The sequence below is a fragment of the Ornithorhynchus anatinus genome, chromosome 1 (assembly GCF_004115215.2).
Source record: "Ornithorhynchus anatinus isolate Pmale09 chromosome 1, mOrnAna1.pri.v4, whole genome shotgun sequence".
In the NCBI taxonomy this organism is placed as follows: Eukaryota; Metazoa; Chordata; class Mammalia; order Monotremata; family Ornithorhynchidae; genus Ornithorhynchus; species Ornithorhynchus anatinus.
Window position 1 is genome coordinate 152,352,988 of NC_041728.1, and position 25,445 is coordinate 152,378,432.

The 25,445-nt window shown below is 41.2% G+C and overlaps 1 protein-coding gene across 5 annotated transcripts in view; it reads right to left on the minus strand.

Moving 5' to 3' along the window:
- Positions 1–25,445, minus strand: part of VEPH1 (ventricular zone expressed PH domain containing 1) — a 189,048-nt gene that overhangs the window by 56,892 nt on the left and 106,711 nt on the right. For 2 of the 5 annotated variants that reach the window (XM_029075193.1, XM_029075201.2), the window contains exons 7-9: positions 24,112–24,332; positions 8,273–8,482; positions 6,914–7,308 (exon numbers count right to left, since the gene is read on the minus strand). In XM_029075193.1, the coding sequence (XP_028931026.1) occupies positions 6,914–7,308; positions 8,273–8,482; positions 24,112–24,332 (826 nt within the window). Of the gene's footprint in view, positions 1–6,913; positions 7,309–8,272; positions 8,483–24,111; positions 24,333–25,445 lie in introns of those variants that run through there. The other 3 variants (XM_029075215.1, XM_029075220.1, XM_029075228.1) reach the window with 3 other exon arrangements.

Consider the following 25,445-nt stretch of genomic DNA (forward strand, 5'->3'; position numbering starts at 1 on the left):
AAAAAAGAAAATTTTGATTTTAAAGTTTTCCATAAATGAAAAGTTTTACAACTGTTAAAAGCAGATCAATTTTCCGCTGAACTCTTTTTTGCTATTCACAATGACAGCAGATAGCACAAAATATGGAATTTAAATCTCATTTGCTATGATTTGATGCAACCTTCTTTCTTCCTTCAACTGTCACCTTACTTGACCCAAATTAAGGTTTAAAAGTTTAAACAGTTGAATATTCAGTTTAGGGACTCTCAAATTTCTTCTACAATAATTAAATTTACCAAACCTCTGGTCTGGACCCCAAAAGAAGATAGATTCCTCAAAAGATAATTTAAGCAATATTTGATTTAGGAACTGGATTATCAGAAAGACTAATGTGTATTTGAATATAAATGGGTAATTTCATATTTGACCTGAATATAAATATTCAACAGATGGATATTTATAGGGCTTTAAGGGGAAAGGGGAAAGTACACTTTCTGGAAAACATCTCTGAGATATTGTTGAGAATGTATATGGTAATTTGTATGGGAATGTAAATGAATAAACAAATGATTGATTTCCAGAGTTCTGGCAGCACAGCAAAGGACTCTTTCTATAGGTGTGTGATGTTCAGGAGATTCCAGGGGACCCCCTTGTCTTTTTAGCCACATCTGCTCATGGACACAATCTTACACTCAGGAGTATCATCCTTTAAAACAAAGAACTCTAGAGTCATCGTTGGATTTACATGAATGCACAAGTATAATTTAACCCTTTTTTACCTACTCACAAAGAGAAGTCCAATTAGTTGTGAAGGACCATAAGGAAAAGCTTTTACTTTGAACTTTCAGGAAAGATGAGAAAATATGTGTGGAAAATGAGATAATTGCTCTATGAGCATGAATAAACTGTAGAGGAGGTGAATACTTAATAACATACAAGATATTACCTACCTAGAAGATGGGTGATTTGTTGTAAGATGTCCTAAGGTACAGAGCAGCTGATGTCAGCTGCCACATTATCCCCCCAAAATGCTGGAGAACTCAATTTCTGCCTCTGGCCTGGAACACCCTTCCTCTTCAATTCCTACAATCACTCTCCCCACCTTCAAAGCTCTATTGAAGGCACATTTCCTCCAAGAGGCCTTCCTTGGCTAAGCCCTCATTTCCTCTTCTCCCTCTCCCTCTAGTATAACCCTTGTGCTTGGATTTTCACCCTTTATTCACCCTTTCCTCAGCTTCACAGAATTTATGTACATATCTGTGATTTATTTATTTTTATTAATGTCTGTCTTCCCCTCTAGACTGTAAGCCTGTTGCGGGCAGGAAACATGTCTACAGACTTTGTTATATTGTACTTTCCCAAGAAAACAGTAAATAGTAAGTACGATTGACTGATTGATAGGTACCCCAAAAGGTTCAACCAAGGAGGGTTACTTAGCAAGTTGGTACAGCTTTGGCAGGGTCATATTAAAATTCACCTATAATAATGTAACAGTGAACAATACATATGATATTCCCTTTTACAATTCTCATTTTTTCTCTGGTATTAAATGTTTCTTATTGTTATTGATGAATATGTCAAGTGGCATAATATTCTAATCATTTCAGAAATTTTCCATGACTAAATGATTTGTTCTTCACAATCGCATGAGCCAAGAAAGAGCTAACCAAATGTTGCAGCTTTGTTTGATTGAATGACTTTCAGGAAATGAGACTATTCAACAAAAACTCTTTTTGTGGCTGTTTAAATTTTGTTCTCACTTATCATTAGGTATGCACTGTAAGATCTTTGGATCATTTCCTAATCAGGCTAGATGTACTCTTTAATGACAGTTGCATCTTTTCATAATTTCAAGCTCCAGGCATTTTCTGTATTTTTGGATCTCAAGGAGAAATTACTCCACTTATTTATATATTCTTTTTCACATCAAGAACACAATGCTTTACTTTGGTAGCTGCCATATTTGAAGCATAATCAATCATATTTATTGAACTATAACTGCAGGCAGAGCACTGGACTAAGCATTTGGGAGAGTATAATATAGCAGATTTGGTAGCCCCATTCTCTGCCAACAAGGAGCTTAAAGTCTAGAAAGGGAGACAGACATTAATATAAATAAATAAATTACAGATATGTACTTAAGTACTGTGGGGATGAGGGTGGGGTAAATAAGTCAATCACAGTGTAAAGGAATTTCTACAGGTGAGCGAATAAAATGACAGGATATGGACAGGAAAATGTAAATAATGTGTGTGATCATCCAATTTAAGATGTAAAAATAAATAAGTACAAAATTCAATATTGTGTGTGTTTAATCACAGTGGTCTCTCAGGGATTAACATTCCTCCTCGACGGCACTCCACTTTAATGCTAAGGAAGCACCAAATATCAATTTTCTAAAATAAACATCACTTTTTTTGGCTTATCTTCTTTTTCCAATAAAACTGGTTCATTTATTTTTCCTAAATGTTCGAGGATCAGAGAAGCACCATGGCATAGTGAATAGAGCACGGACCTGGGAGTCACAAGGTCATGGGTTCTAATGCCGACTCCACCACTTGTCTGTTGTGTGCCCTTGGGCAAGTCAATTTACTTCTCTGTGCCTCAGTTACCTCATCTATAAACTGCGGATTGAGATTGTGAGCCCCTAGTGGGACAGGAACTGTTTCAACCCAAATTGCTTGTATCCACCCCAATGTTTAGCACATAGTAAGCTCTTAACAAATACCATAATCATATTACTATTAGTATTAATGTTAAATGATCATTATAGGTTACAGTTCATCTGTGAGCAAAGCTTTGAAAAACTATGTCAGGATTTGCTGTGATGGGAAAGTTGAGGCATACTATATCTTTAAGAGAAAGCCTATTTGAGCTAGATTTGGCTCTTCAGAGATTTAAGATTATATTTATTAATTCAGTGGTTAAGAGGAAGAGATTTCATTTAATATAATATCAATACTAAGCTTCCTACAGGGCAAAATTCAGTTTCTCTGCTGCCACCTTATAGATGTATAGCTATATGAGAAGCCAATTACAATACACATAATTTTATGGTGTGTGTGTCTGTGTGTGCTTTCAACAGTCATGAAGGGGGAAGAAGTTAGTACTCAGAAATGAAAAAAATGTCCTTGGAGGAAGGAAGTAGAAGCACAATGGACTAAAATTGAAGTCAGCACTAAGGAATATACCAAAGGTCCTGGTCATAAAGAGACAGAGGTGAATAGACTGAGAAAGAGCAGGGTTCATTTAATAATAATGTTGGTATTTGTTAAGCACTTACTATGTGCCGAGCACTGTTCTAAGCACTGGGGTAGATACAGGGTAATCAGGTTGTCCCACCTGAGGCTCAGAGTCTTAATCCCCATTTTTCAGATGAGGTAACTGAAGCCCAGAGAAGTTGAGTGACTTGTCCAAAGTCACACAACTGACAGATGGCAGAGCTGGGATTAGAACCCATGATCTCTGACTCCTAAAACCATGCTCTTTCCACTGAGTATTGCCCTACCATGTCAGGGAACTCATTTTCCCCAAGGAATGGGAGGCAATGATTTTATTTACTTAAATTTTTATGTAAATATAGGATCACAACTTCAAAAAGGGATAGAGTCTTTATGCATTTTTAGGGATGAACCAGAAAAAAAAGAAAAATAACAATTCCCTTCAAAAGACAGAGGGCACAGAAAGACCAGAAACCAATTCCTATACTGAGAGGAAATGAAGGTTATCTGGAAAAAGCCCTTTATTCTGGATTGGGTGACAATGTACTTTTGTGAGGTCATCAGTTGTCTCAAATTATTTGTATTTCAGTAAAACTACTCTCTCAAGCTCTCTGGTCCCCATCTCTTCCTTCTAATTACCTAGACAACTACTTCATCAAAAAAACTGTAAATACCAGTTGTGATCTCCATAACATCTCCCCTCCGATTCTCCAGCCTCATCCTCCTCCTTCTCCTGCTGTGACTTTACCATCCTTCTCAGAAGATCTCCCACTTCCTCTTAGACTCTACCCCCTCCACAGGTGCCTTTGACCCCATCCCTTACTTCTCTATTAAAACACTTGTTCTTCCCTTCTCTCCCTGATGGACATCAACTGCTCACTTTCCAATGACTGCTTCCCCACTGCCTTCAAACATGTCCATGTATCCCCTAACAAATACCTCCCTTGATACCCTAGCACCCTTCCAGTTACCACCCCATATCCCTGCTACAATTACTCTCCAAGCTCTGAGTGCACTGTTTAAAAAACTGCCTCAATTTCCTCTTCAATTCTTTGCTTGATTCCCTGCAATCTGGCTTCTTATCCCTCCACTCCATGGAAACTGCCCTCTCTAAAGTAACCAGTGAACTCCTTGTCAAATCCAATGGCCTCTACTCCATCCTATCCTCCTTGACCTCTCATTAGCCTTTAACACTGTCAACACCCCCTTCTAGAAATAATAATGGTACTTTTTAAGCACTTACTATGTGCTTACTTACTAGCCAAGTACTGTTCTAAGCACTGAAAACACTGCTTAACTTTGGCTTCACTGAACACTGTCCTCTCCTGGTTTGGCTTCACTGATATTGTCCTCTCTTGGTTCACCTTCTTTCTCTCTGGCTGCTCCTTTTCAGTGTCTTTCAGCAGTTTCTCCTCTGCTTCCCAGTCTCTGACTGTAGTAGTGCCTCGTTACAATTCTGTGCCTCCTATTTTCCATTCACACCCACTCCCCTAGAGAAATTATTTGCTCCCACCATTTCAACTACCATCTCTATCAATCACTCATTCAATCACATTTATCGAGCACGAACTGTGTACAGAGCACTGTACTAAGTGATTGGGAGAGTACAATACAACAATAAGTAAACATATTCATTGCCCACAATAAGCTTTCAGTTGGGAAGAATGATAAACAATCATATTTTTTGAGCACTTACTATGTGCAGAGCATTGTGCTGAGTACAATATAACAGAGTTCCCTATGCAGATGATTCAGTCACACAGCTGACAAGTGGCAGAGTCGCGTTTCGAACCCATGACCTTCGACTCCCAAGCCCGTGCTCTTTCCACTGAGCCACGCTGTTCTCGCTGCTTCTATACAATACTATATACCTAATGCTCTAAACCTATTTCTATTTGAGAATTCTTCTCTAGTGATTTTTCTTATAAAATTAAAAAAAAAATCTATTTCTACTTTGCCTTTTATAAATGAATCAATCATAATTCTTCTTTTCTCAGTAGTTTTCATTTCAGGACAGAAATGAAATATCTGCATATTGTAATGGGGGAAATGATAATAGTATCATCGACTGCTGCATCATCGACTGAAGTAGTTTTGAAATATCAGAAATTCAAACAACCTGTCCCTTGTGTGATCAGATGATTGCAGCTCTGTGGATGCATTTATGGTGAGTCATAGAACTTCCATTCCACATGTATGTCCCTGCTCCAGGAATTTCCCTGGAATACTCTGAAAGAGGTTCCAGGAAATTATAGTAGTGTAAATGATGACACACTTTAAAATAACCAAATGCTAAGATTCTAGTGCTACCCGGCAGGGAACATACTATTTCATAAAAAAAAACACTATTTCTTATGTTTTTAAAATGATGGATTCATTCAACACTTTAGGCAACACTCCAAGTCACCCAGGCTGTGCTCAAATTCCCAGCGTAATTCATGGAAATGGTAAGAAATATCATGAATTTTGACAACTAATGAAGGAACTTTATGGTATTTTTTTCTCAAATTCCCACAAGAACAAAACCTTTCTGGAAAGAAGATACGCTTTCAATAATATAGATGAAGTTTCTTTCAAATCCTGTGGATAAGTGATACTACATGGTATTACTACATGGTCCTGGAAAATTAATTTGAACATCTCTTAGCCTGTATTTCATTATCAGTGAAAGTATGTTGGCATAGTGGATAGATCATGTGCCTGGGAGTCAGAAGGTCATGAGTTTTAATCCCAGATCTGCCACTCGTGTGCTGTGTGACCTGGGGCAAGTCACTTAACTTCTCTGTGCTTGTGTTACCTCATCTGTAAAATGGGGATTAAAACTGTGAGCCCCAAGCAGGACAGCGTCTGTGTCCAACCCGATTTGCTTGTATCCACCCCAGTGCTTAGTACAGTGCTTGAAACATATAAAATGCTTAATAAATACCACAATTATTATTATTATTATTATTATTATGAACTGTTTGTGAAATGGCTGCCATTATTATGTGACACTTGAACTTACATAACTATTTATACCCATTCTCAAAACTTCATTATAAATTGCCTCTGGCCTGGAATGGCCTCCCTCCTCAAATCTGCCAGACAATTACTCTCCCCCCATTCAAAGCCTTATTGAAGGCCCATCTCCTCCAAGAGGCCTTCGAGACTAAGCCCCACTTTTCCTCATCTTCCACTCCCTTCTGCGTCTCCCTGACTTGCTCACCTTGCTCTCCCCCTCCCCACCGCCAGCCCGGCAGCTCTTGTTATATCTGTAATTTTATTTATTTGTACTGATGTCTGTTTCCCCCTCTCTAGACCATGAGCTCATTGTGGGCAGAGAATGTCACTGTTTATTGTCTATGGTACTTTCCCAAGTGCTTAGTACAGTGCTCTGCACACAGTAAATGCTTAGTAAATACGATTGAATGAATGAATGTTTATTAAATTGTACATCATTTTTTTTTATTACTTTGTTGTAAATTTTACCGCTGTCTCCCCTGTTAGAATGTAAGCTCCTTGTGAGTAGGGTAGGTGTCGCTTGCTTGATTTGTTTTTTCTAAGTGTTCAGTATGGTGCATTGGTACTCATGGGTGCTCAATAAATGCTTTTACTACAACAACTATAACTACTGAATTTATCTTTACTGGTTGATGCGAACCATTCCCTAGAGCTAGCACAATTTATTTAATTCCTCTAAAATTTTTCAAATTTGAAAAGTTCAGAAATCTTACCTTCAATAATACACTGATCGGGAATTGGAATTTTCTTCCCAATTTCTGTGACATATGCTTTTACTTTACTGAGATTTTCCTTTAAGTGCAAGTAGAGCTTATCTTGGTACTGTGTATGACTTTCTATTGACTCCAGAGTTCCTCTGGGATAGTTTTCTTTAAGTGATTCTAGCAAATTCTCTGATTCCGGACCTTTAATACCTGGGTGTGAAACTGAAAGATTTTCCAGCTGTGATTCTTCATTGTCTGTATTTAAGGGCAACTTGTCATTTTCTTGGCTAAGATCTGTTTCCAAGAAAGATAGGGGGGATGTTATATCTTCATTTCCCATGTCTTGTCCATCGTCTGAACTCAAACACTTTGTGCGGATTGCATTTAGAGCTAAACTTTTGGTCCTAAACAAAGGAAAATATAAAGGTGTTAAGCAATAGCGGTCACTTAACAAGGAAGATAAGGACAATCAAGAGGCTAACTTCCTGGAAAAAGATTTTTTAAAAGTTGTTTTCAAGGTGCTTGGCTAAGGAGATAAAGTCACAGATATTCACAGAACAGAGAATGAGCCATTAACAAATAGTCAAAGCCATGGTAATTAACTGGCTTTGGTGACATCATGAACAAATACATCATTTCACAAAACAGCCCTTCAGTAGCATGGCCTGCTGGAAAGAGCAATAGTCTTCTGAATCCAGACATCAAGGTTCAAATGTCAGTTCCACCACTTTCCCTAACCTGCAAGCCACTAAACCTCCCTTGGTCAGTATGTCCTTATCTGTAAAATGGGGATAAAATCGATTGTGAGTCTCATGGGAGACAGAGATTATGCCTGATAGAATGTGTAACTCCACCAGTGCTTAGTAAATGGTAAATAAATATTATTTTTTTCAAAGCTGAAGATGTACTCCATAAAGGCGATCAAGTGAAAAGTGATCAAATCTTTAGCTGACAATATTGGCTGTCTTTCTTAAAAATATCTATCCAGGGTTTGAGTAGTCACTGTTAATGTTAGTTTTCAGGCACATTTAATATTCAGTCAATCAATCAATCATATTTATTGAGGACTTACTCTGAGCAGAGCACTGTTCTAAGCTCTTTGGAGACTACCATATGATACAATATAAGATATATTCCCTGCCCACTGCCTAGAGGGATAGTCACATATCTCTGTCCTGACTAGGTAATTGCAGGGAGGCCTAGCTATATTAAAGCATTTGGAGAAGAGTTGATCGCTGATTTATTCAAAAGGACCTGGTTAGAATGAAAGTTCTGGGGGTGAGAATTATGAAAGTCAGATATTTTAATTTGGTCCCAAAAGGTTTTTATTGCAGAACTGGAAAGAAATCTGATTTTTCATAAGTATACCTGTTAAATCTTATATCTTTTCTTTCTTCTTTGGGAACTTGGCCTAAACTATGTCGGCGGAGAGAATCAGGAGTGCTGTTTTCCATACTTATTTTTTCTTCAAAAACTTGTGCTTTATCTCGGAGCTTTTCTTCTTCTTCAATTTCCTTTACTGCAGATTTGACATCTTTCAACTGTTCAACGGACTCTGCTTCAGTGACCCTTTCTGTTCTAAAGAAGTAAAAATCACTGGGTTAAATGCTGTTACACTTGTCTTTGAAATACTTTTTTTTTGCCTTAATGGAATTTGTTAAGCACTTACTATATTCCGGGAATGGAACTAAGAACTGGGGTAGATATAAGTAGATCAAGTTAGACACAGTTCAAGTCCAAGTGGGGCAAACAGTCATAATCCCTGTTTTACAGATGAGTCCCAGGCCCATGCTCTATCCACTAAGCCATGCTGCTTCTCCTCTTTTACTACTTTTCATTATAACCTCTAATATGTATCTGATAAAATAATTATCCTCATTTGAGTGGGTTTTCTTCTGATTCCTTAATGTATTTTGGGGGCATTTTTAGCCCAAGCTTTATCAAAGGACCAGAGGCATTGAAAGCAAATATTGGATTAAAACTAGAGTATGAGAGATACAGAAAAAAAGAACTTCCTTCAAGAGTCAGGTAACCAGACATACTGAGGTTAATACCTGTTTCACCAACTAAACTGTTATCTCATAATTGTCAGGAATCATGACTACCAACTCTATTGTGTTGCACTCTCCCAAGTGCTTGTGTGGATCCCAAGAAGGATTATCGCTATTTTGAGCTACGACCTGTTTACCCGCTAAAGTCCTGCCAGAGAAGCTGCTAAGTTGTTGCATTGTCTCACCACATCCACCATTGTCTCAGTGGTTTAAACTATATTAGTTGTTGGTCTAGCAAGAAAGGAATGGAGCCAGGGAAGAGAGAGGTGGAATATCCTCTAGTCTACAAGCTCCTCTCTAGACGGTTAGTCTCTCGTGGGCAGGGAATGTGTCTACCAACTCTGTTTTACTCTCCTAAGTGTTTAATACTAAGGTCTGCACACAGGAAGAGCTCAATAAATACAACTGATTGATTGATTCTGTAAATGGCTTCTACCCCTCCCTCAAAAACCTGTCTCTCTCCACCCACGTAACTTCTCCTAAAGTCCCCCTCCACCACCTCTCTGTTTCCCAGAGAGGCAACACCTGTGGCTTTTGGGGGTTATGAAGGGAAATTCCCCTGATGGACGTAACTCCTCACAAGGAGCCAGAAGAGCACCACATTCGTTTTTCCTTCCCTTCCTCTCCATCCACGGTGGTAGCAGTGGGCATGATTTCCCTTTCCCCACCGAGAAGCCGGGCTGCCCTGATGTAAGGCTTGAAAGAAGAGCTGAGAGGAGATAAGCATGGACGGGGACAAGGGAAGATACTGAAAGAATGAAAGAAATGATGTCTTAGGGGAACTTTCCTTGTGGATTTGCTCCAGGACTGTCACTACACCAAGAAAATCTCTGAGAAGCAACTTAGACTTTCAAAAGACACTCTGGAAAACCATGCATCACCAAGTAGGATAATACCAACAGACAGAGACAAACGCACCTAGAACTCCCTCAGAGCAAACAGGCCAAGTACTAACAGATCCTAAATAAATCTACGCCCACACCTCAACTACCAGTTTGACCATTGGTTCTCACAGTGAAAATTTATATTGCTATTGAACAAGAAAACAGGCTTAGAAGAATTAAAAGACCAATTCCCTAAATCCACGTCATAGAAATGATCTTTGTAACTGAACCGCTACTAACAAATGCACTATCCATTCCTTCTATGGCAACAGGAAAAATAGAGTAACTTCTTCACAAGGTTACCACTGGATATGCTCTACAGAATTAATATATAGACAGTGAGTACACATGAATGCTGTTAAGACTAATAAGCTACAGAGATATGAAAAGAAATGTAAATTATTAAACTATGTGAAGAAATATTGTATATTACAGTCCCAATACATTCTAAATTCTCAAGGGAAGGTATCAGGTCTTCTACCTCTTTCTGTACTCTCCCAGATGTTTAGTACACTGCTCTGTATACAGTAGGTACTCACTAAGGAGCATTAACAAAAGGAGAAAATATCCAAGATTTTTTATAGTTCCCCACTGCTGGTAACCAGGCTCCTCCTTTGCATCTCGGTCAACCATCTAGTAGTATCTACTGCATACCTGCTGCAGGCAGACACTTTACTAATCACTTGGGAGAGTGCTCTGCACACAGTAAGCGCTCAATAAATACGATTGAATGAATGAATGAACAATAAACTACATAGGCACTATCTCTGGCCTTCGATGTCTATAGTTCACTATTTGTAATTCTTCATTCCCATTTAATTTCTAAAAAACCACTGAGGCCTGAAACACAAAGGCACAGTAATAAACAAAACAAAAATACGACTTTGGGAGTTTTCAGTTTGATTTCACCCAGTAGTGAAGGTTGGAATGAAGACTTGTTGGCAAGGTGAAAGGGTACCGGCATGGGGAGAGAAGAGTATTTTGGGATTGCTAGCATTCATCTTGACTTTTCTCTCTTTCTCCACAAGCTTCCTTTCTACCTTCCTGAGACTAAGGAGATGAAGTAGGAAGAGAATGACCAAGTTTGAAATGAGAAAGATTCCAGGAATAAACAAGGTCCTACTGGTTTCCTCTAAATGAGGGAAATATTTTTAAGAGGGTGTGTTTGGGTATGTGTGTGTGTGTGTATTTGTCATCTTAAATTGAGGGAGAACTATACGGAAATGGTTGCCAAGTGCTGTAATCCCCAAAACACTAACTTGGCCATAATTCCACAATCCTTTTATTCCTCAGACACATCAGATTTCCAGGAGGATGGTTTTAGGTGTCCACTGCCAAGCAAAATCAGAAAAAAAGATCTCTAGAGATGCCCAGGGGGAGGTCTCATTACCTCCCACTTGTGTAAGTCTAGGCTTGCCTCAATAACAAATTGGTCTTTTGACATACCGAAACTTTTACTAAGCAAGGAAGATGAGACTATAAACCTGGCAGGGGGTGGGAAAATTGGCAGTCTTTCCTGCTTGCTCTGTAAATCAAAGAAAAATAACATTAGTTAATGTTTGAAAATCTTGGCCCAAGGTACTTTGCAGAACATTGTATTGCTGCACTGTTGTGTTGTGAGAAAAGAAGAGATGTAGTTCAAATCAAACATCTACAACATTTTCCTTGGATTGGTGTCATGTTCACCACACTTCAGATGTTTTCCTTCTCCCTTTGTCAGTTATTGAATAACCCAGTATCTTTCAGCAGCTAAGACTCACACTGAAATCAGATGCCTCCAACATCTATGTCTTCCAATTGTGCGAGTCGTGCTTTTAAGGGCTACAGAAGAACTGCTCGGAGCCTCTAAACACTGAGTGAGTTCATTTCAGCCATGGATGAGGTGAGCTGTTTATGCTGATAGCAGTTCAGTTTAAAAATATCTTCCCTTCAGGATAGGAAATAGAATTTTTCGAAGTGATTCCTGTGCTTTTCATAACTCTGGCTGCACTTGCGATATACTTTAGAAATGATAGCCCAGTTTGTTAGCTTGGAATTCACTGGGATTGACTGCTCGGCAAGTTTCTGTTTAAGGAAGGGCATCAATCAGGGCTAAGCATCACGTCCCTTAAAAGTGGCCACACCAGCATTGACCAATTCCAGTTACTGACATGTGAGAAATACAATCTGATAGCCCACTAACTCCCATCTTAAAGATTTCCACAAAATGAATTTTTCACATGGAATCTTCAAATAAACCAACTATTGCCCCAATCCAGCTCTACCAAATTGTACATTCCAAGTGCTTAGTACAATGCTCTGCACATAGTAAGCACTCAATAAATACTACTGAATTAATGAATAATGGTAATAATAGCACATTAAGCACATACTGTGTGCAAAGCACTATACACAGCACTGAGAAAAAGTACAGAAATAGGAATGAGACACTTTCAGACATCATTAAAAATAACTGTGGAACTGTTGAAAAAATAATTCTATGCCAAGCTAAATACTAGGTATAAGCTAATCAGATCAGACACAGGGGCTTCGAAGAAAGAGGACAGGCTTGGAAGTCAGAGGTCATGGGTTCTAATTCTGGATCTGTCACTTGTCAGCTGGGTGACTTTGGTCATGTCACTTAACTTCTCTGTCCCTCAGTTATCTCATCTGTAAAATGGGGATTAAGACTGTGAGTTTCATGTGGGACAACTCGATTACCTTGTATCAACCCCAGCACTTAGAACAGTGCTTGGCACAGAGTAAGTGTTTAACAAATACCATCACAAAAAACCATGGGACACACAGTCTAAACAGGAGAAAGAATAGGTTTTGAACCCCATTTTACAGAGGAAGAAACTGAGGCACCAAGTTAAAATGCTTTCATTCCATTGTATTTATTGAGTGCTTACTGTGTGCAAAGCACTTTACTAAACAGTTGGGAGAGTGTAATATAACAATAAGAAGACACATTCCCTGTCCACAACGAGCTCATAGTCTATAGACTTGCCTGAGGAAGAAACTGAGGCACCAAGTTAAAATGCTTTCATTCCATTGTATTTATTGAGTGCTTACTGTGTGCAAAGCACTTTACTAAACAGTTGGGAGAGTGTAATATAACAATAAGAAGACACATTCCCTGTCCACAACGAGCTCATAGTCTATAGACTTGCCTGAGGCAGGCAAGTGGCAGAGCCAGGATTAGAATCCAGGTCCTCTGACTCTTAAGCATGTGCTCTTTTCATTAGATCATATTACTTACTTCTCTTGGGGTATTGTAGCTAGAGGAGCACAATTTCAAGTTCTTCAAGACTTGGGATGTATGTCACTTTAGCTGCAGCCATATTCTTCCTAATACCCTGAGAAGGCTGGTGTTTATAGCATCTCACTCTTCCCGGGACAGTAGGCAATCTCAATGGGGTGGGGACTCAGCAGCTTCTCCCTCCAACTGAATCAATCAGTGACATTTGTAGAGTATTTACTATTTGCAGAGCACTATACTTATCAGGCAAGTGGTAAGGAAATGGCTAGGGCTCCTCTCTGTTACGCCTGTCCCATAGTAGGAGTAGGGGCTGATGGGAAAGTCTCTAGCAGTGGGGCCTAGTGGATAGAGCCTGGGCCTGGAAGTTAGATTTCTAATCCCAGCTCTGCCACTTGTCCAGTGTGTGACTTTGGACAGGTCACTTCACTTCTCTGGGCTTCAGTTACTTCCTATTGAAAGAGTCGTCTACACTCGGTGCCTTGAATTCCTCAACTCCAACTCTCCAACTCTTTCCTGGACACCCCCCAATCTGGCTTCCGTCCCCTCCACTCCACTGAAACTGCTCTCAAAGGTCACCCATGACCCTCTTCTTGCCAAATCCAATGGCTTCTACTCTATCCTAATCCTCCTCAACCTCTCAGCTGCCTGTGACACTGTCGACCATCTCCTTCTCCTCCACACTTTATCTCACCTTGTCTTCACAGACTCCGTCCTCTCCTGGTTCTCTTCTTATCTTTCTGGTCGTTCATCCTCGGTCTCCTTCACGGGCTCCTCCTCCCCCTCCCATCCACTAACTGTAGGGGTCCCTCAAGGATCAGTTCTTGGCCTTCTTCTGTTCTCCATCTTCACTCACTTCCTTGGTGAACTCATTTGTTCCCATGGCATCTCTATGCAGATGGCACCCAAATCTACATCTCCTCCCCTGTTCTCTTCCCCTCCCTCTAGGCTCGTATCTCCTCCTACCTCCAGGATGTCTCCACCTGGATGTCTTCCCGCCACCTAAAATTCAACATGTCTAAGACAGAGCTTCTTATCTTCTCTCCCAAACGCTGTCCTCTCCCTGACTTCCCTGTCACTGTGGACAGCACGACCATCGTTCCCATCTCACAGTCCTGCAACCGCGGTGTCATCCTTGACTCTGCTCTCTCATTCACCCCACACATCCAATCCATCACCAAAACCTGCCGGTCTCACCTTCACAACATCGCCAAGAGCCTCCCTTTTCTCTCCATTCAAATTGCTACCTTATTGGTACAATCTCTCATCATATCCCTACTGGATTACTACATCAGCTTTCTTTCTGATCTCCCAACATCCTGTCTCTCCCTGCTTCCATCTACACTTCACTCTGCTGCAGGGGTTATCTTTCTACAGAATCGCTCTGGGAACGTCACTCCCTTCCTCAAAAATCTCCAGTGGTTGCCTATCAACCTTTGTGTGAAGCAAAAACTCCTCACTATTGGCTTCAAAACTCTCCATCACCTTGCCCCCTCCTTTCTCACTTCCCTTCTCTCCTTCTACAACCCACCCCACACACTCTGCTCCTCTGCCGCTAACCTCCTCATGGTGCCTCATTCTCGCCTATCCCGCTGTCAACCACTGGCCCACGTCCTATCACTGACCTGGAATGCCCTTCCTCTTCACATCCGCCAAACTAGCTCTCTTCCCCCTTCAAAGCCCTATTGAGAGCTCACCCCCACCAGGAGGCCTTCCCAGACTGAGCCCCCCTTTCCCTCTGCTCCCCTTCCCTCTCCATTGCTCCTACTGCCTCCCTCTGCTCCTTTCCCGCCCCTCAGCACGTGTATATTTGTACATATTTATTATTCTATTTATTTTATTAATGATGTGCATATATCTATAATTTCATTTATCTATTTTGATGCTAATGATGCCTGGCTACTTGTTTTGTTTTGTTGTCTGTCTCCCCCTTCTAGACTGTAGCCTGTTGTTGGGTAGAGATTGTTTCTATCTATTGCTGAATTGTACTTTCCAAGTGCTTAGTACAGTGCTCTGCACGCAGTAAGCACTTAATAGACACGACTGACTGACTGACTGAATGAATGAATATACCTAGAACTGTAGGATTGTAGATATGTGGTTCCATTCCATACATTGTTCCAAACGTTTAGTGCAGTGCTTTGCACACAGTAAGTGCTCAGTAAACATGAATGATTGATGGATTGTTCCCTGTGAGACTGATTTGCTTCCTCAGATGGTGCTGTAGGCAATCCTTGTCTCAGTGAAATAGAGATACAAATAGAGATATCCTCTCTCAGGATACAAATTACTCCTTTGATTTTAATAGCTAATTCAGGATCCAGGGCCAATGAAATCTAAATCTTCAGTTGAGATTGTATGTAAAACAGCTCTTGTTGTAACAGTGCTTTTCCCCTTTGTACATCATTATCTTTAGGATGGTGCATTTGTTTTTGTAGACTTTGGAGAGGTATGTACCAAGGTTTCCCAGATCTATCTTCCTTCCTGGCTGAGGAAAACAGAATGGTTCACCTCTTCAATGAGATAGCTACTGAGCCTTCCAAAGAGAATTAATTATACATGCCTTTTATGTTTGACACATTCTTTTTAAGTCTGATTGCTCTTGACACCAGGTGCTTTCTTCTAATTCAAATTTTTGTAAATTATGGATAAATAATATACATTTTTCAGTGAGGCAAAGATGAACCAGTGAATTTGACGTTTACTTTATGATCTATCCCCTGTTGTCTCTTTGCCTAAAGCATTTATTATAGTTGTAAATTAAATGAAATCAAACACCTTTTACAATAGGTGAATGCCTAACATAATGCATTTCCCACCTTTTTCCTGATTGAATAACACAAATATGAAACTATTTCAGAAATCTGAATATAGCGTGTCATCCTTTTGAAATTGTTTTAGTACAATTGAGAATGTTCATGGGTCGACCTATATTTGAATAAAAAAGTGATTGGACAAATTAGGTGTGCAAGTCCTGAGGATTGTCTTTCATCCCGATCAGATCCATTTTGAAGCTGCCAATATATTTCAACACATTGAAAGCATTTGTTCAAGTACTGAGTAAGACCGATCGATCAGTTGTGTTTATTGAGCACTTACCATGTGCATAACACTGTACTAAGCACTTGAGAGAGAGTTCAACCCAACAACCTATTAGACACATTCCCTGGCCACAATGAACTTAAAGTCTAGAGAGGGAGACCTCTCAGAAACATTGTGTCCTCTTAAATTTGAGATATTTGATATTTAATTTGAATATCAATCATATTTATTGAATGCTTACTGTGTGCGGAGGACTGTACTAAGCACTTGGAAAAATACAACGGAGTTGGTAGCACATTTCCTCCTCACAAGGAGCTTACTGTCTAGGGGGGAGACAAATGTTAATATAAATAGATGAATTAGGAGTATTTGCACAAGTCCTTGTCATTATCCTCAACTCATCACCCTCATTTAACCTCCATACTCAGTGTTATCAAATGCTGTCAGTTCTACCTTCATTCATTCATTCATTCATTCAATTGTATTTATAGAATGTTTACCGTGTGCAGAGCACTGTAGCAAGCACTTGGGAAAGTACAACACAACAATAAACAGTGACATTCTCTGCCCACAATAAGCTAACAGTCTAGAGCAGGGGAGACAGACATCAATACAAATAAATAAAATTACAGATATGTACATAAGTGCTGTGGGGCTGGAGGGAAGAAGAGCAAAGGGAGCAAGTCAGGGTGATGCAGAAGGGAGTGGGAGATAAGGAAAAGTGGGGCTTAGTCTGGGAAGGCCTCTTGGAGGAGATGGGCCTTCAATAAGGCTTTGAAATAGGGGACAGCAATTGTCTGTTGGATTTGAGGAGGGAGGGTACTCCAGGCCAAAAGCAGGAGGTGGGCTAGGGGTCGGTGGCGAGACAGGTGAGATCGAGGCACGGTGAAAAGGTTAGCAAAATGTGTGGGCAAGGTTGTAGAAAGAGAGACGTGAGGTGAGATAGGAGGGAGCAAGGTGATGGACCACTTTAAAGCCAATGGTGAGGAGTTTATGTTAGATTCAGAGGTGGATGGGCAACCACTGGAGTTTTCTGAGAAGAGGTGGTGACATGTCCTGAACGTTTTTGTAGAAAAATGATTTTCAGGCAGCAGAGTGAAGTATGGACTGGAGTGGAGGGAAACAGGAGGCTGGGATGTCAGCAGGGAGGCTGATGCAGTATCCAGGAGGGATAGGATGAACGATTATAATAAGTGGTAGCAGTTTGGATGGATAGGAAAAGGCAGATTTTCATACCTGGGACTGACAGGATATGGTGACAGATTGAATATGTGGGTTGAATGACAGAGAGGAGTCAAGGATTAATACCAAAGTTATGGGCTGTGAGACAGGAAGTATGGTGGTGATGTCTACAATGATGGGAAAGTCACGGGGAGAACAGGGTTTGGGATGGATGATAAGGAGCTCTGCATAGGACACATTAAGTTTGAAGTGACGGGAGGACATCTAAGTAAAGATGTCTTGAAGGCAGGAGAAGATGTGAGATTTCACAACATTGCTAAAAGTGGTCCTTTCCTCTACCACCACATTGATCCAACCATTTGTCCAATCCTGGCTTGACTACTGGGTCAGCCTATTTCCTGAACTTCCTGCCTTCTGTTTATCCCCATTCTAGTCCATACTTCACCCTGCTGCCTGGATCATTTTTCTAAAAATCCGTCTTTCTAAAAGTCCAAGCCTCCCCACTCCTCAAGAACATCCAGTGGTTGCCTATCTACCTCTGCATCAAACAGAAACTTAGGTTTTTTAAATGGGTGTTTGTTAAGTGCCAAGCACTGCTCTAAGCACTGGGGTAGATACAAGTAAATCAGGCTGAATACAGTCCTTGTTCCATATGGGGCTCACAGTCTATGTAGGAGGAAAAACAGGCATTGAATCCCATTTGCAATTTAGGAAACCGAGGCACAGAGAAGTCAAGTGACTTGCCGAAGGTCACACTGCAGATAAGTGATGGAGCCGGGATTAGAACCCAGGTCCTCTGGCTCCCAGGTCTGTGCTTTATCCACTAGGCCACACAATTCCCGATTAGACTGTAAGCCCGTCAATGGGCAGGGATTGTCTCTATCTGTTGCCAAATTGTACATTCCAAGCACCTAGTACAGTGCTCTGCACAGAGTAAGCGCTCAATAAATACTATTGAATGAATATTCCCCTATCTTACCATTACTCCTTACTTACCTTACTCCTTACTACTAGTTTTAAAGCACACAATCACCGTTCTATCTTGTCTTGTCTTATGCTGTCGAGTCTTCTCCGACCCATAGTGACTCGATGGACGTATCTCTCCCAGAACACCCCCACTCCCCCATCTGCAATCATTCTGGCATGCATCCATAGAGTTTTCTTAGTAAAAATGCGGAAGTGGTTTACGATTGTTTTCTTCCTTGCAGTAAAATTGAGTGTCTGCCCTTGACTCTCTCCTGTGCTGCTGCTGCCCTGCCCAGTTAAGTTTTGACCGTAGCACATTGCCTTACACTCGGTAGCCACTGCCCAAGGTAGGAATGGAACGGGTAGGCCTCTGCTTGACTCTCCCTCCCATAGCTGAGGCTGGTAGAGTGTTGCAAACTCTCCAGGTGCAATTCTGAGAGGGGACCTCCTTTCTCACCTCAGTGATTTCCGACAACAACCCAGAACGTTCACTTCTCTCCCCTGATACTAACCTTCACACCGTACACTGATCTCATTCTATTTCCCTGCCATCCCCTCACCCACATCCTGCCTCTGTCCTGAAACTGTCCTCTCAAAGGTCACCGATTATCTCCTTCTTGACAAATTCGACAGCTTCTACACCATCCTAATCCTCCTCGATCTCTCAGCACCTTTTGACAATGGACCGCGCCCCTCTTCTGGAAACATTATCCAACCTTGGCTTCACTGATATTGTCCTTTCCCCGATTCTCCTCTTATCTCTCTGGCCACTCCTACTCAGTCTCTTTCATGGGCTCCTCTTCTGCCTCCTCCCACCTAATTGTTATTATTATTACTGAGGGATCCCCCCTGTAATTGAATTCCCCAAAGTCATGAAGGACAGAGACTGGGAATGCCTTCACCATATCCCACAACACCGAGACAAGGACACAATTTTAAGTGCTTGAAGGTGTAGTATTTTAAAAACAAAAGAAAGAAACGCATAATAATAATAATGGTATTTAAGCACTTACTATGTAACAAGCACTTGTTCTCAGAGCTGGTGTAGGTACAAGGTAATCAGGTTGGACACGGTCCCTGTCCCATAAGGGGCTCAGGGTCTTTATCCCCATTTTACAGATGAGGAAACTGAAGCCCAGAGAAGTTCACTGACTTGCCCAAGGTCACACAGCAAAAAGGTGGTGGAGCTGCGATTAGAACCCATGACCTTCTGAATCCCGTGCTCCATTTGCTGTGCCATGCTGCTTCTTCTTAACTTCTTATCACAGTGGGTGGTAAGAATACGGGAAATGCTATAACTGGTAGTGGTTCTGATCAAAACTTTCAGCAGATTCAAGAGGGCTATGTATGAATACGTGGATTTACCAGAGAGAAACACAGGAAAACTGAATGGCACATTATTAAGCATTATAGAGATAAAATAATTGAGCTGGATGGCCCATAGGACAGACACAGTAGTGGCATTTTCGATAGGTTCTGCTCTTCTCTATCAGCTCACATGCCTCTCTCTCTCTCTCCCACCTATCTCTCCCTACCTTTACCCTTCCCGTTCCCCATATGTACATTTATGTCAGAGATGCATTACATATTTTATGTCATCATAAAGAACTGACTTTTAAGAATAGCACTGCCTAAGCACTTGTGCTAATCTGTGGTAAACAGTCAATCAATTAATGGTATTTATTGAGCACTTTCATTCATTCAATCATATTCATTGAGCAGTTATTGTGTGCAGAGCACTGTATTAAGAGCTTGGAAAGTACAATTTGGCAACAGAGAAAATCCCTACCCAACAATGGGCTCACAGTCTAGAAATGGGGAGACAGACAACAAAACAAAACAAAGAGGCATCAATACCATCAAAATACCATACTATACAATACCATACTTGCCATGAGCAAAACACTCTATTATGCACTTGGGAGAGTAATAATAATAATATTAATAATACTTATGGAATTTGTTAACCACTTACTATGTTTCAGGCACTGTACTAAGTGCTGAGGTGGATACAAGCAACTCGGGTTGGACACAGTCCATGTCCCACATTGGGCTCACGGCCTTAAATCCCCATTTTACAGATGAGGTAACAGGCTCAGAGAAGTTAAGTCACTTGCCCCAAACCACACAGCAGACAAGTGGTGGAGCTGGGATTAGAACCCATGACTTTCTGAATCCCAAGCCCATGTTCAATCCGCTACTTCATGCTGCTTTCCTCGATGTACAGTTAGAGTACAATTAAAATTGGGTTGGTACACACAGTCCCTGTTTTCAAACTTAAGAGATCAGATATAGTCAGATAACTAGAATGTGGTCCCTTGCTGGGAATGGGAGGCAAAACTATTGGTGTTCAGGTGACTATTGGTTTATTTCAATAACCAGTTAGGAAAATTGTGTTTTGAACATTGCTATTATCTCATGTTTTGCAACAAATCACTACTCAGGGATCTCGCATAGTTAAAATTGGCTTTCCAAACATTTTCTTTAAAATATTTTACCGAGGGATTTCCCCAGTGAATTCCCTCTTTGCTAGTCTTTCATCTTTCCCATTTCTATAATTTCCCCACGTCTCAACCCACTATATGACTCATTCTGCCTGTCCAAAGCCAAGCCCGTTTGAAGCTGGGCAGGCAGATTTAGCTCCAGACAGGTAGAATGTCCCAGTCAGATGTTGGAAGGTGAGGAGGTGATGAGATTCCAAAGGTGATCATGGGCTGTGATTCTGTGAGGAAAATCCCCAAATGAACACTCTTGATTTGGAAGAGAACCTGAGAAGCAATGTTCCTACTCCATTCTCTCCTTGTCCCTCTCATTCTCAGTTTGCAGACACCCTGATACAACAGAGAGCAGGTTACTTATTTCCTGGGCGAAGCTTTGCCATGCAGTGGCAGTGTGGCCTAGTGGAAAGGGCTCAGCCTGGGATTGGCTTAGTGGAAAGATTCTGTGCTTGGGAGTCAGAGGTCATGGGTTCTAATCCTAGCTCTGCCACTTTGGGTAAGTCACTTAACTTCTCTTTGCCTCAGTTAAAATGAGGATTAAGACTGTGAACTCCACGTGGAACAACCTGATTACTTTGTATCTATACCAGCGCATAGAACAGTGTTTGGCACATAGTAAGCGCTTAACAAATACCATCATTTCTGAAGCAGCGTGGTTCAGTGGAAAGAGCACGGGCTTGGGAGTTAGAGGACATGTGTTCTAATCCTGGCTCCGCTACTTCTCATCTGTGTGACTTTGCATAAATCATTGAACTTCTCTGTGCCTCAGTTACCTCATCTGTAAAATAGAGAAGCAGCGTGGCTCAGTGGAAAGAACACAGGCTTTGGAGTCAGAGGTCATGAGTTCGAATCCCAGCTCTGCCACTTGTCAGCTGTGTGACTGTGGGCAAGTCACTTCACTTCTCTGTGCCTCAGTTACCTCATCTGCAAAATGGGGATTAAGACTGTGAGCCCCATGTGGGACAACCTGATTCCCCTGTGTCTACCCCAGCGCTTAGAACAGTGCACTGCACATAGTAAGCGCTTAACAAATACCAACATTATTAAAATGAGGATTAAGACTGTGAGCCACACCTGGAACATCCTGATTAGCTTGTATCTGTACCAGTGCTTAGAATAGTGCTTGGCACATAGTAAGCACCTAACAAATACTATAATTGCTATTATTATGATTATTAATCCCAGATCTGTCTCCTGAATGCTGTGACTATATCAGCGAGGCCTAGTGGATAGAGCATGGGCCTGGGAGTTAGAAGGAGCTGCATTCTAATTCCAACTGCACCACTTGTCTGCTGTGTGACCTTGGGCAAGTCACTTAACTTTTCTGTGCCTCTATACCCTCATCTGCAAAATGGGGATTAAGACTGTGAGCCTTCTGTGGGTCAGGGACTTTGTCCAATGGGATTATCTTGTATCTACCCCTGCGCTTAGAACAGTGCCTGGCACATAGAACACTTAAATACCATAATTATTATTTAACTTCTCTATTCCTCAGTTTCCACATCTTTAAACTGAGAATTGACTGTGAGCCCCATGTGTCTTAGGGAATGCTTCTGATCTGCTTATATTGTTACCTACCTCAGCACTTAGCACAGTGGTTGATATGTAGTTATTGAGAAGCGGCATGGCTCTGTGAAAAGAGCCCGGGCTTCGGGGTTAGAGGTCATGGGTTCTAATCCCAGCTCCACCACTTCTCAACTGTGTGACTTTGGGTAAGTCACTTTACTTCTCTGTGCCTCAGTTTCCTCATCTGGAAAATGAGGATAAAGACTGTGAGCCCCACATGGGACAACCTGATTACCTTGTATCTACCCAGCACTTAGAAAAGTGCTTGGCACATAGAAAGTGCTTAACAAATACCATGCTATTATTATGATTGTATCCTAAGTATTCTCTACAGTTAGCACTCAGCAAATATCATTGATTGATAGTAAAGACTCAACAAATATCAAAATTATTATTATTATTATTATTAGCCTCATTTTACACCCCAGAGGACAGGATTGAGATACCTTGGCAGAGTCATAATTCCATTCCTCAAAATAGCTCTTAAGAGCTAGGATCCTGCCAATGTCCAAGAAACAGCCTTCATGGAACATCAAACTGTCTGGCCTTTATTGTTCCTAAGGCTGATATTTGGTGTCTCGCTCAAGTCCTTTACTGGCAAACAAATTCCTGAAATACCTTTACAGCTCTTCGGGTCATCATAAATGTTGTTTAAAAAAAGGACAAATGGACAAATGAATAACAGATGGAACATAAATGGTGCCACATGCTAGACTTAACTTCTTCAGAAAAGAAGGGGGAAAAGCAAAGCTGTTCTAGTGCTATGAACAAATAAATAACAAAAGCTGCAGCTCACACATTTAGTCTGTTTTACGCTACAAATGGCAACAGTTCAGGCTTGCTGTTTTTTGTTTGTTCGACTGAGTAGACTTCCCCCTTGATTGAAGAGATAGACACATCCTACACTGGAAGTCTGGTTTCTTTTTGTCAGTTACCTTTATGAAGGGAAAGATCTGTAGTTTTGCATGTAAGGGGGCAGTGCTATGAAAGTATCACATGCTTTCAATTATAATGCTGGAAAAAAAACTCATTAAAGGTCTCTGCGTCAAACTATCCTGAGCCAAGAGTTACTTAAAAGAATTAACTTTGCTTCACATAAACGTGCAGTTCTTAGAGGATTGCCCTAGTGTTTGAAAGTGCATAAAAGCTCATTTTCCTTCATGGAACACAGACTCTGAACATTTGCTCCTGGTGATGATGATCAGTCCCTGTGTAAGTAGTAGCCACATGTATATCAGCTCCTGGGGTGACAGGTAGATTTCAACACCCAGTTCCTCTGTTTAACTTCCTTCCAAATTTCCTTATCCCTGGCTAGAGTTTCCTGGGTATTTAAGAAGAGGAGACAGCACATGTTTTTAGTAGCAGTATTCCCCAGTGGAATGAGATCAGGCCTGGGAGTCAGTGGACCTGGATTCTAATCCCTGCTTGGTGATAATGGCAAGTCACTTATCCTCCCTGTGCCTCAGTTTCCTCACCTGGAAATTGAAGTTTAATACCTGTTCTCCCTTTCTCTTAGACTGTGAGCCTCTTGTGGGCTTAGGACTGTGTCTGAACTTATTATCTTGTATCTACTCCAGAGCTTACTACAGTGGTTGGCACATAGTAAGAGCTTCAAAGATATTATGGTCATTTTTATTTAATTCACCTTATCTTTTTGTTATTTTCTATAGTTTTGAAGCACTCCAAAGAATCCCTTATAAGCTTGCTTAGTTCACACAATCCACACAATTCATTATACTAGAAATGACATTGGATGAATAATTCAAAATTTTAGGTTTACCTATTGCCTCTGACCTCATCATTTCCCAGTTGTTGGATAAGAAGTTTAGCGATGGTGGTGAAACTATTGCTCATTCGGTAGATGTCCCGGCTCTGGGGCCCCAAAATAGATGAGAAGGTGTCGGTGATGTTCTTAATCTCCAGCAGGAGACTATGATGAAACGAATGTTCCACATTAGCCAACTGGTTCACCAGGTATATCAGAGAGCTTCTGGCCTTTTCCTGCCCAGTGCAATGAAAGAGATGTTAGCTGAAGCCCATCACAGCTTTAATCAATCAACCATATCTGTGGAGGGCTAACTGTGTGCACAGCACTAAACTAAGCGCTTGGCAGAGTCCAATATAAGAGAGTTGGTAGATATGTCCCTGGCCCAGGAGCTTACAATCCAGAAGTGGAGGCAGATGTTAATATACATAAATAAAATACAGCTATGTGCATAAGTACTGTGGGACTGAGGGTGGGGTGAATAAAAAGTGCAAATCCATGTGCACGGTTGACGCAGAAGACAGAGGGAGTAGAGGAAATGAGAGATTAATTGGGGAAGGCCTCTTGGAGGAGTTGTGATTTTAGTAGGGCTTTGAAGGTGAGGAGAGTGACAGTCTGTCGGCTGTGGGAGGGAGTCCCAGGCCAGAGGCGGGAGGTGGGCTACATTCCAAAGTCCCAGGAGGAACAGCAAACAAACCGGAGGAGCTGGAGGGCAGCTGCTTCTGAGGTGACTGAAGTTAAATAATTCCACCCCTTGGGTGAATCCCAAGCAGATATGAGCACCAGAAAATAAACCATGTTATCACACTTTCAAACTGCCTTCTAGAACACTGGGGGAAAGTCTAGGACACACAGGCTCTCTGTCAAACTTCAACCAAGAGGAAAAACCCCTTTGCTTTAAACTGTTTTCGGCAAAAAGAAATTACCCTGGCAGAATTAAAAGACACAGGAAAGACACTATGTGCAGAGGAAGGGGATGAAGAGCTGGGAAAACATATCTCTTATCATGGCCCTTGTCCACTTTCTCTATCTGGAGCTGAGATTCAGCACTCAGGTTTTGTCACCAGAGAGAGTCATCCCATCCTCAGCCTCACAGCACATAGCGTGGCTCGGTAGAAAGAGCAAGGGCTTGGGAATCAGAAGTAGTGGGTTCTAATCCCAGGTCTGCCACTTGTCAGCTGTGCGACTTTGGGCAAGTCACTTAACTTCTCTGTGCCTCAGTTACCTCATCTGGAAAATGGGGATTAAGACTGTGAGCCCCACGTGGGACAACCTGATCACCTTGTATCCCCCCAGTGCTTAGAACAGTGCTTTGCACATGGTAAGTGCTTAACAAATATCAACATTAT